Below are 15,543 nucleotides of genomic sequence, written 5' to 3'. Positions count from 1 at the left end.
TGCATGGAAAACATTGAATTCCATGGCATGCAGTAATGCAACTTTGTTTCCAGTTGCTTTTCATTTGGGATGTTTAGTAGGCTAAATGACAAGCATAAAGTTATTTATCGATTTACTACGGTAGTAAATAGACCACAAGCAGTAAACTTTCGAATTGAATTGTAGGCCTATTAAATTACTGTATTAATTTAACAAAGAAAAACGATGTAAAGTTGTGCGCTGATGTTATTCCTGCAACGTGTGTTACGCGCTTTCGAATATAGAACAGTGAGCGACGTACCTGCTACAGGCGATGGCTTGCGGAGTACGACCCACCTATCCTTCCACTGAAAGAGATAACGGTACAACACAGACGCAAACGTTCAAATACCGTATAACTTTCACGCACATTCAAATTCAATGAATTACTTTGTTTTGTAAACACCTTTTTTCCATCTCTGAATTTGACATATCCCTCCACGACAACTGAATCCGTCATCTTCAGTCATGGTTCCAAACCAAACAGCTGCAGTGTCGCTGTCCGGTGCCCGAATGAGGGGTCACTTTCAAAATAGCTTTAGCCTACTGGTGAGGGGCACACACTCACCCCTTGTACACGCGATTCGTGCTCGCCCACAGAACCGCACCCACCCAAACTTACAGAATTTTCCATGTGATTTTTCAACAGGTGATTTCTCAACATGTGTTTTCAACAGGTGATATTAATCCAAATATATCAAATAAAATCTACTTGCAATTGACTATGAAATTAATACAAATTAATAAATAAGTTAATTGTTATCATTTGGGGATGGCTCACTGACAATACATAAATAATTAATTGTTAAAACACAGGTACACACATGTTTAACAATATTTACAATGTTTATTCAGTCACAAAATAATATTTATTTCACAGTTGTGTAAAAATCACTATTCTTCCACAGTAGGACACCAGCTGTAACGTCCATATAATAAGGCTGATGTCCATTCATTTAGACTTGTGCTTGCGCTTGATAATTGTGTTGATCCAGTTGACGTATTTAACGACTTTGGTGTAGACCCCAGGCTTCCCAGTCTTTCCACAGCCATCACCCCAGCTGATTACTCCATACAGGAAGCTGACGTCATCCTTCACACAGGCCAGAGGTCCTCCTGAGTCACCCTGGGGGAACAAGCAGACACACACACAAACAAACAATGAGTCATCCCCTTGAAACCTTATATTACACAAACCAATTGCATTACAACGCAACACATTAACAATGTGGGAAGTTAACCATAACCTTTCATTAAAGATTAAGCAACTGAAGGCCATGCAATTCATATAGCAGCCTCCTCCATATGCATGTTCTGTGAACCCAACCCACTATACTCAAACTGAAACAGTCCAGAGGCTCCTCTATATATTATACTGCATCACTCATTACACATCCTTATAACATGGCTGACTGTACAATGTACAAGAAAACATATATTTTCTTCTATTCTAATCTAATTTGGGTACAGAAAAGGAACCCTAGGTCTATGCACTCTTACCTGGCAGGCATCCACACATCGGTCGGTCCCGGCACAGACCATGTTGGAGGTCACATGGTTGCCGTAGACTTCAGGCTGGATACACCTCTCAAACGGGACGATCCTCACCCCAGCCTCCTGCAGGTTGCTGTATTTATTTGCCTCTTTAGAAAAATAAGACAAATAAATCCGTAATGGCTGGGATAGACGTATATACTGTAAACATTAGGTCACATGAAAAAATGTCCATCAGTGAGACATTAATGTAAAGACATGAATAGGACAGATGGACCTATATGGAAGCGCATGTGATTGGATATAGTGCATTGATGTCTATTTGAGATGTTACATTGTTGTGATATGAAGACATTCAAGACTGTAATGACATATCTGACCAGTACAGTACCAGTATCTGACCACACAATACACCAGAGGACTGTTTTTGACACAACACTTACTCTCATGCATGTGGCCCCAGCCAGTGATCTGACAGCAGTAGTAGTCTGGGAAGGTCATGGCTTTATCCGGCAGGCAGATTGGCCGTATAAACTGATTCCTTCTCACACAGCGGCCATCTTGTTTTTTCAGTTTCACCAGAACTGTTGGAATAGAAACATTCTTATCATAACACAGGAAAAGGTGAAGAAGAGTTGTATTTATTTAATATTTCTTTAACCTTGGTATGTACATTGAGAACCACTGTTCATTTCCTATTATTACGACCTGGAGTGGGGGAGTCATCCAAAAAACGCTGTAGGATGTAGTGTTCTCGTAATTCAAAATCTTGACTCATGAAAACACAGAACGATTGCTGCACTATTGAATAATGTATGTTTTGCTTTCAGAAAATAGCTCTTGTAAAATTTGGAAAGATCAGCAAAGACAAGAAAAAGGGAGAGAGAAGTGTGAGTACCTTTTGAATGGACACAGGTGCTCAGAGACAAATGTGTGTGGGTGTGTCTGTGTGTATTCACATTAGAGACAGCTGTTCCAAGATGCACAACTGTGAGCACAGATCATGCACTGCAGACTGGCAGACTGGGGTGTGTGAGTGTGTGTGTGTGTTCCTTTGTGTATAGCATGTGCTATAATGTAAACTTTGTGTGTGTTTGCATGTGTATGTGTATGCAAATAATCAGTAAGAGTGAATAGGAGCGTGACATAGTATATTTACCAATGTCATGGAGAGTTGGATTGAAGACAGAGAAACGCTCTGGAAAGACGTACTTCTCCACTCCAAAGGTTTTGGTGTCAGAAGTCGTAATGTTGAACTTATGCTGACCGAGAATCACACGAATCTTCGACACAAGGGGACTGAGGACAGAAACACATTATTCTCATCATTCTCTGTCGCTAGTAGTGGACCATTATGTCGCATGAAATCACTTGAATACAATTACATTTCATTTGTATGATATTAATGCCTTAAGTCCTGGGGCCGTCTGTATCAAGTGTCTCAGAGTAGCTGGTCTAGGATCAAGTCCCCCTTGTCTATGTCATTTTAGTCATTGTGATTTAAAAAATGGTCAAACTGAGCCTAAGCTGAAAGGTTTAAACCTAAAGACCCAAGACCATAGTAACGAGGAATCTTCAAGGAAAATCCTCCTATGGCGCTTCAGTTTTTCCTCAAACTCAATGTTTGTGTCTAAATATACTGTAGTTTGTGTTCATAAAATGCCAATGTTAAGGTCAAGGTCATGAGTGTAAATCATGGCTGTACTGACGACTTCTGTCTGTGAGAAAATGTGAGTGTCACGACTTCCGCCGAGGCTGCCTCCCCTCCTTGTTCAGGCAGGTTTCGGCGTTCGTCGTCACCGGCTTACTAGCTACTGCCGATCCCATTCTCATCACTCCACTTGTCATTTCTTGTCTTGTCAATCACACACACCTGGTGCTCATTCCCCTAATTAGTATGTGTATAAGTGTTCCCTCTGTTCCTCTTGTCTTTGTGAGTGATTGTTTATTGTGAGAGCAAGTAGCTCGGTTGAGCTACTCTTCTATGTGTACTTGCCAAGGTGGATTATTTTCCCTTGTATTAGTTTCGTTTTCACGCTGGGAGCGTTTGATTTATGTAAACGGAATAAACTCTGGACTTTATGTTGTTTTACCTCCTGCGCCTGAATCCTTCATTCACAACTCGTCACAGAATCACTCACCCGCTGAATGGAGTCAGCAGGAGAAGACCGCATGCCTGGAGTTGTGGCAAGGGTCCAGGAGCATTCCTCGATGCTGGCCAGCTTGGGGGAAGCGATGGATCGGGTTCTTCAGGTAGTAGAATGCCTGGAGAGGAGAGGATCCAATCTATCGAGACCAGCTGGTCAACCGGATCCAGCCACAATACACCCCAGCCCCTGGAGGGATCCAGATATCCCGGCCACCGGCGTTTGATGGGACGGCAGCGCGATACTAGGGATTTATGCTCCAACTCAAGCTGTATTTCTCCAGCATCAGGCCGGCGCCACTGGAGCGGGAGAAGGTATCCGTCCTCGTTTCCTGCCTTTGTGGGAGAGCCCTGGAGTGGGCCAACGCGGTGTGGAACGAGAGAGGTGCCACGTTGGAGGACTACGGGGAGTTTGCTCGCCTCTTTCGGGCAGTTTTCGATCACCCGCCTGAGGGTCGAGAGGCGGGCGAACGACTGGTCCAACTGAGGCAGGGGACAAGGACCGCACAGGACTACACGCTGGAGTTCCGGACGCTGGCAGCGGGGTCCGGGTGGAACGAGCGGGCCCTGATCGACCATTTCCGGTGCCACCTAAGGGAGGACGTCCGACGGGAGCTAGCCTGCCATGATGCCATGCTATCGTTCTCTCAACTGGTGGACATGGCCATCCGGCTGGATAATCTGCTAGCAGCCAGAGGACGTCCTGGTAGGGGTCTGCCCGTTCCCACTCCGGACGACTCTGACCCCGAGCAGATGGAGCTGGGGGGAGCTGCCGGTCGAGAGAGCGCAGGAGGACAGCGACAGTGCCACTCTGGTGGTACGAAGGGACAATCCACCTCACGTCGCAGTCAACGTTCTTTTGGGTCTGGAGGCAGTAGGCAGGGTACTCACGCATCACCCCAGGTAACGAACACCCAAACTTGTTCAGAGCCCTTTGCGGCTCACTGTACCCTATCTATCTCCTTTCCCGATCACCTGGTAGTTTCCCAGTGTAAGGCGCTAGTCGATTCAGGCGCAGCTGGGAACTTTATGGACAGGGTATTTGCACGCCGTCAAGGTGTTTCATTGGATCCCCTATCCATTCCACTCCCCTTCAGAGCACTTGATAGTCGACCATTAGGGTCCGGGTTGGTTAAGGAGCTTACTGTACCAGTCACCATGATTACACAGGAGACACATGTTGAGCAGATCACCTTTTTGATTATTGAGTCTCCTGCTTACCCTGTAGTCTTAGGTATTCCGTGGTTAGCCCTTCCCCAACCCCAATTTTTCATGGCCGCAGAGGGTTCTTACGGGGTGGTCGAGGGAGTGCCCGGGTAGGTGTCTAGGTGTTTCCGTTGGTGCGACCATGGTGGAAAGTCCAGACGGTACTCCCACCGTGCGCATTCCCCCCGAATACCATGATCTGGTGCTCGCGTTTTCCAAGACACAAGCGACTAAATTACCACCTCATCGGGAGGGGGATTGCGCGATAAACCTTCGGGTAGACGCTGTACCTCCCAGGAGACATGTATATCCCCTGTCGCAGGCTGAAATGGAGGCTATGGAAACATACATCACCGAGGGACCGCGCCAGGGGTATATACATCCCTCCACTTCACCTGCTTCCTCTAGTTTCTTCTTTGTGAAGAAGAAAGATAGCGGTTTACACCTTGATTGTTAACCACTGAATAAGGTGACGGTACGATTTAGTTATCCTCTTCCCCTCATTCCTTCAGTGATTGAGTCAATGCATGGGGCCCGTTTTTTCACCAAATTAGACCTCAGGAGTGCCTACAACCTGGTGCGTATTCGGGGAAGGGGATGAGTGGAAAACAGCATTCAGCACAACCTCAGGGCATTATGAATACCTGGTGATGCCCTACGGTTTGATGAATGCTCCATCCGTTTTCCAATCCTTTGTGAACGAGGTGTTTCGGGACATGCTTGGTCGCGGTATGGTGGTCTACATCGATGACATCCTGGTGTATTCCTCTACGCACGCCGAGCATGTGTCCCTGACTCGCAAGGTACTGGTCCGACTGCTGGAAAATAATATTTATGCCAAGGCAGAGAAGTGTGAGTTTTACCAGCAGTCAATCTCCTTCCTCAGATACCGCATTACTACCACAGGTGTGGAGATGGAGGGAGATCGCATTTCAGCCGTGCGTAATTGGCCGACTCCAACCACGGTGAAGGAGGTGCAGCGCTTCCTTGACTTTGCCAACTACTATCGGAGGTTTATTCGGGGCTTTGGCAAGGTCGCAGCTCCCATTACCTCCTTGTTGAAGGGTGGGCCGTCCCGGCTCTGTTGGTCTGCTGAGGCTGATTTGGCCTTCAGTAGATTGCGGGATCTATTCACATCCGCCCCGGTACTGGCTCACCCCGACCCATCACTACCGTTCGTAGTAGAGGTGGATGCATCCGAGGTAGGGATAGGCGCTGTCTTATCTCAACGCTCGGGCACGCCACCCAAGCTCCGCCCCTGTGCCTTCTTTTCGAAGAGGCTGAGCTCGGCGGAGCAGAACTACGGCGTTGGTGATCGGGAGCTGCTGGCTGTTGTCCGAGCTTTGACGGTGTGGAGGCATTGGCTCGAAGGGACGAAACACCCTTTCCTCGTCTGGACAGACCACCATAACCTGGAGAACATTCGGGCAGCGAGGAGGCTGAATCCTCGCCAGGCCAGGTGGGCCCTCTTCTTCACCCGGTTTGATTTCACACTCTCATACATTCCGGGTACGAAGAACGTGAAGGCAGACGCACTGTCTCAGCTGTATGACACAGAGGAGAGGCCCAGAGACAACACCCCCATACTCCCGGCCTCAGGCATTGTGGCGCCGGTAGTATGGGCGATGAACGCGGATATAGCGCAGGCATTATGCACAGATCCATCTCCACCACAGTGTCCAGCTGGGCTGCAGTACGTGCCTACGCTTATCTGTGATTGTCTGATCTACTGGGCACACGTGTGACCCTCCTCGGGTCATCCAGGTATCGGTCGTACAATGCGCTGCCTGACCGAGAAGCACTGGTGGCCTACCTTGGCTAAGGACGTGAGGGTGTATGTTTCCTCCTGCTCAGTGTGCACCCAGAGTAAGGCACCTAGGCACCTCCAAGCGGGTAAGCTACAACCTTTACCAATTCCACAATGACCATGGTCTCACCTTAGTATTGGTTTTCTTACTGATCTTCCCCCCTCCCAAGGTAACACCACTATCCTGGTCGTTGTGGATCGCTTTTCGAAGTCCTGCCGCCTCCTTCCTCTGCCCGGTCTCCCCACGGCCCTACAAACTGCGTAGGCTCTGTTTACTCATGTCTTCCGGCTCTACGGAGTACCAGAGGATATAGTGTCCGACCGAGGTCCCCAGTTCACGTCTAGAGTCTGGAAGGTGTTCATGGAACGTCTGGGGGTCTCGGTCAGCCTGACCTCTGTATTTCACCCCGAGAGTAATGGGCAGGTGGAAAGGGTGAATCAAGATGTGGGTAGGTTCCTGCGGACCTATAGTCAGGACCGGCCGGGGGAGTGGTCGGTGTTCCTGCCATGGGCAGAACTCTCTCCGCCACTCCTCCACTAACCTAACACCCTTCCAATGTGTTTTGGGTTACCAACCGGTCCTGGCACCGTGGCACCAGAGCCAGACCGAGGCTCCTGCGGTGGATGACTGGTTTCGGCGCGCGGAGGAGACTTGGGACGCTGCCCACGTTCGCCTCCAGCGCGCCATGTGTCGTCAGAAGGCGAACGCTGACCACAACCGCAGGGAGGCCCCGGTTTTTGTACCGGGGGATCGGGTCTGGCTCTCGACCCGGAATCTACCTCTCTACCTGCCCTGCCGGAAGCTGAGCCTGCGGTTTGTGGGGCCGTTTAAAGTCCTGAGGTTGTTACTCCCCCCTGATTACCCCTCGTTTCATGTGTCTCTCCTCAGGCCGGTGCTAGCTGGTCCACTCCAGGAGTCTGAGGTGCGGGAGGTTCCTCCACCTCCTCTGGACATCGAGGGGGCCCCGGCGTACTCGGTCCGTTCCATACTGGATTCGAGGCGTCGGGTGGGGGGCCTTCAGTATCTCGTGGAGTGGGAGGGGTACGGTCCGGAGGAACGGTGCTGGGTCCCAAAGAGGGACATCCTCGATCCCTCCCTGTTGAGGGGTTTCCACCGTCGCCATCCAACTCGCCCTGCTCCGCGTCCTCCTGGCCGTCCCCGAGGCAGGGGTCGGCGCACTGCTGGAGCCGCGCGTCAAGGTGGGGGGTACTGTCACGACTTCCGCCGAGGCTGCCTCCCCTCCTTGTTCGGGCAGGTTTCGGCGTTCGTCGTCACCGGCTTACTAGCTACTGCCAATCCCATTCTCATCACAACCCGTTCCACAGTGAACTGACTCATAGTGGCATAAAATACAAATAGGTGATGACATAATCAACACAAATGGATGCTCCAAGTAGTAGTGTAGTGTCTGTCTATATCCTCTAATTCTACAGTACCTGCGAAAGAAGCAGTGTGCGGCAGAGACCACCCAGCAGGACGAGACCAAGGTGCCCGCGCAGAAGCTGTCATCTCCTATGTAGAGGGCTGCCATCCAGGGATGGGTACCGGGCAGGGCAGAGCTGCCACCCAGGATGCGACCCCTGGCCACCGATATCCTCTTCTTATGCCTCTTCCCACACACAGGCTTCTTGGCTGGCTTGGCGTCGTTCGTTTGGTTGGTGTCAGGGAGGACGTTAGGTGGCGGCAGTGGCACCGGTACCACTCTCCGTGAAGAAGCTATGTGAGGGAACAGGGAAGCAGACTTAAAGTAACTGTCCAGTGAAAATCTCACTTTTAAAAGTTTGTATTCTGTTAACTCATACCCAAATAATGTTGTCCTATACTCGTATTTGTGGCCAAAGCATAATTTGGAGAAAAAACACTCCCACCTCAAACTTGAAACTCAAACAGACCGTTTCACAAATGCTTGCTATTTCCTTGTAGAGTATGATGTTATACTCCTGAGGATAATGAGCTGGCCAATCAGCGGTATAGAGGATAATGAGCTGGCCAATCAGCGGTATAGAGGATGAGCTGGCCAATCAGCGGTATAGAGGAGGATGAGCTGGCCAATCAGCGGTATAGAGGAGGATGAGTTGGCCAATCAGCGGTATAGAGGAGGATGAGCTGGCCAATCAGCGGTATAGAGGAGGTGAGCTGGCCAATCAGTGGTCTATTCGCTTTAATATTTTAACTCAAGACTTTTCAGCTTCTCATTTTTTATTAATTTGTAAAAATATGATTCCACTTTGACATTATGTGATATTGTGTGTAGACCAGTGACCAAAAAAATCTCAATTTAATCCATTTTAAATTCAGGCTGTAACCACAACATTTTTAAAAAGTCAATGGGTTTGAATACTTTCTGAAGGCACTGTAGGTCATATTTCATACAAATCTGGAATGACCAAATTCACATATAAATGATCATTGAAAGCAAGTCTAAGAAGCCGTACATGAGCCCTATTTCTATGCTTCCCGTTCTTAAGTTTCATTTTTGCATCTTTTAATTTCATTTTTGTACACCAGCTTCAAACAGCTGAAAATACAATATTTTCGGTTATGGAAAATATATTCCACAGCAGTCTAGTTGGTACAATGATTCTCTACACTATACTTGCTTAATTTGTCACATAAACTGAAATTAGGCAAACTATTAGACTTTTAGCAACCAGGAAATGGGGGAGCGATTTCTGCATAGTGCATATTTAAGTTTAGAAGGGCTTCCTTTCAAATCAGTTCACATTCACTGTGAAGAGCACTGATTTCATTGTCAACATGTGATAGGGTAATACTAGTCATAAACCTGTACTACTAAACTACTACTAGTAGTAGTGCTACTACTGCTACTACTACTACTAGTCGTACTAGAACTACTACTACTGCTGCTACTAGGCTTATTACTACTACCTACCAGCATGCACCCACAATTGGAGTAACTGGGCTAAATACAGTTAATCGCTACATCCAAGGCAGCTAAGTAGCTAAATACAGTTAATTGCTACATCCAAGGCAGCTAAGTAGCTAAATACAGTTAATCGCTACATCCAAGGCAGCTAAGTAGCTAAATACCGTTAATCGCTATATCCAAGGCTGCTAAGTAGCTAAATACAGTTAATCGCTACATCCAAGGCTGCTAAGGGTACCTCTTCTTATCATTTTGGACTTTACCAGTGGCTCATTTCCCCCTGAAAAGACAAGCAACAAATATAACTGTTTCATATGAAGTATTGAAAATAATCCCAATAACGTATTGACAGAAATTCAGCATAGCATACCATTTGCCACCCAACAATTATCATTCAATGAATTGGTGAAATAGCAGTTGGACAAAAATGTTTTGCTTTCTGTGCATACCCACGACATCATGACATCGATATTACCGAGCCAGGTTGGCCGAGTTACTGCAAAAGCATTTGGCACTTGACTTGACACGTTGATTCTGAGTGATACTCAATTTCCTTATCTTAACTTACACATTTTTCTTAACTATTCTGACTACCTTTCTATTCAAACAATAGGCTACCTGTGTCAAATTACTATTCTGACTTTCTATTCCAACAGTACCTGTGTCAAGTTAGCATTCTCTTCTGAGTGGCACAGGAAAGGTAAGTGTAGTATAATTCCAAGAATCTTATTTTTATCACTAATAGGGCCATCACTAATATAACTCATTATAATACAGTAGGGGAAAGTGGGGTAAGTTGAGCCATTTTTTACATTCAGCATCATTCCCTCAAGGGAAATATTGTATTCATTCTAACAAAGATACCTACATATATTTCAGGATGTTGTGTATCCCTGGAAATAATCAGAATTCATGTAAACATTACAGTTTTGAAAGCATAGCTTTTCCCAAAAAAGTGGTCTCTTGGCACAACTTATGGGGTAAATTTAGCCGCGGGACAGGGTAAGTTAAGCCGCCTACAAATTGATGTACTGAATGAAATATTACCACTACATTTTAAAAAACATGTCTATCTTTATTTCCCAAACACAATTCAACACAACCACGATCGCTTGTTTGTCTTTTAATTATTTTAAGCATATTTTAATAGAGGATTAAGACCTAACAAACACTTTGTACTTTTTAAAACACTTTTGACATAGGCCAGGCCCTGTTATTACCTCATATCCCAGCGATAATGCCTTGCATTACTCCTGGGAAGAAAACATTTCAATTAGTCTCAACTTGCCATTGGCTCAACTTACCTGATGGCCATTTACCCCAAGGCAAACGTTTTGATTATATTAACTCACACAGCTACAAGGATACACTTTCATGCTAGGTTTAGGACCTCATATTGAAGTTTATAGACACCAACTGATGTAAATAACAAGTTAGCATTATCTACAAAAATTATCTAGATACTTTGGTTTAGATACAAGTATCATGAAACACAATAAATTCATTTGACTTGTTGATTATTTTATGTTTTTACCTAACTTGCATACCACTTTTTCCATGTGCTTTCTTCCTTCACAGACTCCATGAAATGATGACCTATTCCTAAATATTTGGTCAAATTATACATTTTGTGTGTGGTTTCCTAGAAACAAGGATGGCTCAACGTGGCTCAATTTATTCCACTCTCCCCTAAAGGTTTTAAGGGAGTGCAAATTGAAGACTGACAAATGCATATTTCACCCTCAATCAAGGATAAAGCCCCTCACGGATCAGAGAGACTCGCTGAGCTCTATAATTTGTATCAGATTCATTTAACCCAACTCTATTTTCTAATGTAAACTTTAACCACAAAGGTATAATCAATCAATCCTTTAAATGGAGTCATCTAACAAGGTTATTCATAGTGAGATGACAAGGGCATTTCTCAAAATGACCAGATGAGTACAGTGGCAAATTGTCATGACGATCAATCTCACTCAAAGAATAATATAGATTTGGAAAACCTCACATTTGGCCCCCCTTGGGAGCATGTTCCCATACCCCACTCACTTTTTTCCAGTGTCAACCAGCTTATCCAGTGCCCCTTACAGGCCTGTTACACTGGACACATAACGTTTGCCAAGCATGACAACACTCCCATTGTTTTCAAAGAAACCTGGGCGTAAGTAGTGCTGCTCTGTCAGAAGCTTGCTCAGCTCAGCGTAAAATAACGCTCTGGTTCTATTTTCAAGATTTCGACACGCAGCTCACGCCCGAGAACACTTGATAAAGTGTTTCACGCTGGGAATAATTAAGCCTCCAGTGTAGCAGCTAAAAAAACAAACACTGCTTTCATGACGCCCCCTGTATAGCACTCACGTTACTCACATAAACGCATGACACAAGACGGAACGTCACAGTTCTCCCAGGAGATGGCTCTGTCGTTGAGGGTGTAGCACCACGGCATCCTGTCCCCGTCTGGGTTTCTGGACAGTGGACATGTTATGCTGGTGTTATGACCCACTTTACAGTAACCCGGCCAGGACCCCAAAAGAGCAAGCATAAACACAGTGCCTGTGATAGGTCAGGCGCAGGAGGGTAAATCACAGAATACAGAGTTTATTCCGTAGTACAGAGTTACGCTGGATAGCGTCAACCAGTTCATATCCCCTCATTAGTATGTGTATAAGTGTTCCCTCTGCCCTTGTGGGTGATTGTTTAATGTGAGGAGAGAGTAGCGCACTGGAACAAAACAGGCACACTGGGAAAATATACCCCGGCAAATACAAAATACACATAGCTCAACCGAGCTACTCTCTCCTCACATTAAACAATCACTCACAAGGACAAGGGGGCAGAGGGAACACTTATACACATACTAATGAGGGGATATGAACCAGGTGTGTGTAATAGACAAGACAAAACAAATGGAATGATGAGATGAGGAGCGGCAGTGGCTAGAAAGCCGGTGATGACGAACACCGAAGCCTCCCGAACAAGGAGAGGAGGCAGCTTCGGAGGAAGTCGTGACAGTGCCAAGGGAAAAATCCCAAGATGGAAGAAACCTCGAGAGCAGTGGTATTCAAAGTCGGGGTCGCGACAAAATTGCAGTGGGGTCGCATGTACCATCGTTCTCACAACAACAACAAAAAAATGTCTTTTTTTTTAGGAACAAAACATTCAGAGTACAGATTATTGTATGGGACAATATTCAAACGTTTTGAGAAAGATAATTTGAAAAATATAATTTTATTGAGTAAATGTATTTATTGGTTTCTTTTCATTTTGATAAGTATACAGATTTTAAAGGTTGTGTCATTATATTTGGGGTGGGGTGGGGTCGCCAGAAAATCTTGAGGAAAAAAGGGGGTCTCTGCTGAAAAAGTTTGAATACCACTGAAATACACCATGCACACTGTTCAAGAAGAACCAGAGTCAGAGGGGGAAGTATCTCCTCTGGCTGTACCTGGTAGAATGACCATATCACCATCAAAACCAGACAGACAGATAGGGGGAAGTAGAATGATAGTGCTGTGATAGCGGTGGCATGAAGCATAGACAGACTTACACTTCTGTTTTGGGTTGCCAGATTGGTTGGAAATAAAGACTACATAATTCTACACACACACACCTGCAGTAGGAGTGTTCCCCCAAGCCCCTGAGGGTGGCGCTCTCCACAGTGCCCATGTGGAGCTCATCATGTAGCAGGTCAGAGTTCCACGGCAGACAGCGGGCACCAGAGACGGTGGTGCCCACCACGCCACGGTAGTCTGTGCCCTTGTTGTCATAGCACTCTGCCTCTGGAGCTGAACAACAAGAGATGTGAGGGATGAGAAAGTACGTTTATCACCGTTTCCTGTGTTTAATTGTTTGTTTATGAGAGCGTGTGCGTGACTATCAGTTTGCTTTATTTTGGAATATCTAAATGTATATAGTCTACATGTAGCCACAGAGTAAGATAAACATAATAAAATCTATTCTCAATCTCAGTGAATGACCTCTGGCTCAGACTAGTAATGTTAAGTTAAAGCTATGCTAAGCTAGGCTAAGCTAGCAATGTAAATGTAACTGGGTTAGCATGTAGCGGTTGGACTAACCGATGCTACAGTAGGGTCCACTGTAGCCAGGCCTGCAGGCACACACCTCCTCCCTGGTGGCTGTGATGAGTCGGCACGTACCATCGTTCTCACAGGGGTTCTCACTGCAGACTGAGGACAGTTACACACTACATCAGGTATATTACATTATGACAAACCACAGCACTGGGATCAGTTCCTACCTCCCATTTCCTGCCTCCCACCATTGCATGATAAATACAGGAGCTGGTCTTGCATCAGTGCTTTAAGGGTGTTAACTTGGACCAAAACAAATATGAAGCAGTAGACTACCTACATTAGAGCACTTATGGTTCAGGGTTGCAAAAGTAGAGTGGGAGAAATGCATTCACAAACACAGACACCGGTGTAGTTGTCTGATTTGACTTGTAGTTCTTAGTGTGGCCTTGTGGGGACAGTATGAGTGGGAAAAGCCTACATAACAGGCTGGGAAGGTGGGGGCAGGAAAATGCAAGTCCTCCTGTACCAAACTAGATGAAGGGGAAGTTCTGCCAGTAAATGGTAGCGCAAAATTCAATTTGTTTGCATAACCTTATACAAATCATTCATACCATGATAAAACAGGTTTCGGTCTAACGTGCTCTCCAAAGTGCCTTTCTCTTTTGTAAGAGCAAGTCCCGTAAAACGTCCCCCATTGAGATGAAAGCCCCTTCAGCGAGATTTGGGCGTGTCCCAAACTCTGCTCCTGAGTCACGTTGAGTCATGTAATCTGTCTTTTCATCTACAGCAAGGTTACACTTGTAACCATGGAGAGTAGAATCTAAGAGAAGGCCAACCCTGCTTTTGGTATCTCTATAGCAGGGATGGGCAACTGGCGGCCCCCCTTTTGTAGGCCCACGGACCAATTGTCAGGGTCTCAATTTACTGTTGAGAGTTAGAATAATAGAATACACAAGGTGCAATTTCGAAATTTGATTGTGCATCAGCAGTCACTCAATTAGCCCATGTCAGCTAAATTGTTTTAGATTGGTAAGTTAGTCTAACGGCCTGCTATCTAAGCCTGCTACCCATTTATCATCAGTTATCAAACTACAAACATTTGCCTCCACCCTATGGCAAAATGGGTAGAATTGCAGGAAATTAGCATTAAAACTGCAACATTTTCTCTACACCCCATGGCAAAAAGAGTAGAATTGCATGAAATTAGTTATAAAATTGCAAAATCTCTCTGCCCCATGGCAAAATGTGTAGAATTGCAGCAAACTTGCTTTAAAACGGCAACATTTTCTCTACGCCCCATGCCAAAATATGCAGAATTGCAGGAAATTAACTTTAAAACTAAAAATGTTTATCTTTGCTGTCACGAGGGGTGCCGCTAAAATGTTTTGCTTGCAAGGTGGGGGGTGGTACGCAGCCCCTCATGATGACTTCAGTTTTTTTGTGGCCCCCACCCCTATCAAAGTTGCCCATCCCTGCTCTACAGGAACAAACATGAGGTGATTTGTTTTTTGGCTGGGAGGTTTCTCACATGCGTTCCGAGGGGCCTTAAAAGGAGAGTGGGAGTTCAGAGGGTTTCTCAAGACCTGATAGCCTCGCCCAAACCGCCCCCAACCATTAAGGCATTGAGAAAACAGTGTGATGCTTGGCAACACAGCCGAGACTAAAGCCTGATCATCTGAGAGGTGTGGGAGATTGAGGAATGTCGGGATGGGCAGAATTGAGACAGAGATTTACTAGAGAAGCCCTCATACTCCAAAGGTTTTAGGGGCTCCTCAGGGGCCCATTCAGGGACCCATTCCCCTGCCAAGAGACAGCACCTCATCAAGTCTAAGGTTCCACTCGCATTTTTAACAAAAGATAACAAGAAAAAAAAAACATGGCAAGGAGTGGCTAAAGCAACAAAGGATCAAAGAAAGCATGACTCGTACTGGTATAGCGGACTCTCTCACA

At 46.0% G+C, this 15,543-nt stretch overlaps 2 protein-coding genes across 3 annotated transcripts in view; both read right to left on the bottom strand.

Annotated features, from left to right (window-relative positions):
• LOC311132597 (protein Dok-7-like) overlaps positions 1–508 on the bottom strand; it is a gene marked incomplete at its 3' end in the record, with an annotated part of 56,304 nt that extends 55,796 nt beyond the window's left edge. Inside the window, exons 1-2 of the mRNA XM_084165849.1 lie at positions 425–508; positions 281–326 (exon numbers count right to left, since the gene is read on the bottom strand). Of these exons, the coding sequence (XP_084021975.1) occupies positions 281–326; positions 425–478 (100 nt within the window). The 5' untranslated portion in view covers positions 479–508. The remainder of the gene's footprint in view (positions 1–280; positions 327–424) is intronic.
• A 341-nt stretch (positions 509–849) lies between these two features.
• hgfac (HGF activator) overlaps positions 850–15,543 on the bottom strand; it is a 34,488-nt gene continuing 19,794 nt past the window's right edge. Inside the window, exons 6-14 of one of the 2 annotated variants that reach the window (XM_084166224.1) lie at positions 15,522–15,543; positions 13,636–13,746; positions 13,170–13,344; positions 11,927–12,024; positions 8,109–8,388; positions 2,672–2,811; positions 1,956–2,096; positions 1,519–1,661; positions 850–1,144 (exon numbers count right to left, since the gene is read on the bottom strand). The exon at positions 15,522–15,543 is cut by the window's right edge and continues 110 nt beyond it. In XM_084166224.1, coding sequence (XP_084022350.1) covers positions 971–1,144; positions 1,519–1,661; positions 1,956–2,096; positions 2,672–2,811; positions 8,109–8,388; positions 11,927–12,024; positions 13,170–13,344; positions 13,636–13,746; positions 15,522–15,543 — 1,284 coding nt within the window. In that variant the 3' untranslated portion in view covers positions 850–970. The remainder of the gene's footprint in view (positions 1,145–1,518; positions 1,662–1,955; positions 2,097–2,671; positions 2,812–8,108; positions 8,389–11,926; positions 12,025–13,169; positions 13,345–13,635; positions 13,747–15,521) is intronic. The other variant, XM_084166225.1, reaches the window with a different exon arrangement.

Source organism: Coregonus lavaretus (genome assembly GCF_964263955.1).
Source record: "Coregonus lavaretus genome assembly, chromosome: 7".
NCBI lineage: Eukaryota > Metazoa > Chordata > Actinopteri > Salmoniformes > Salmonidae > Coregonus > Coregonus lavaretus.
Note: the sequence above shows the minus strand (reverse complement) of the source record. Positions and strands in the feature narration are given on the sequence as shown.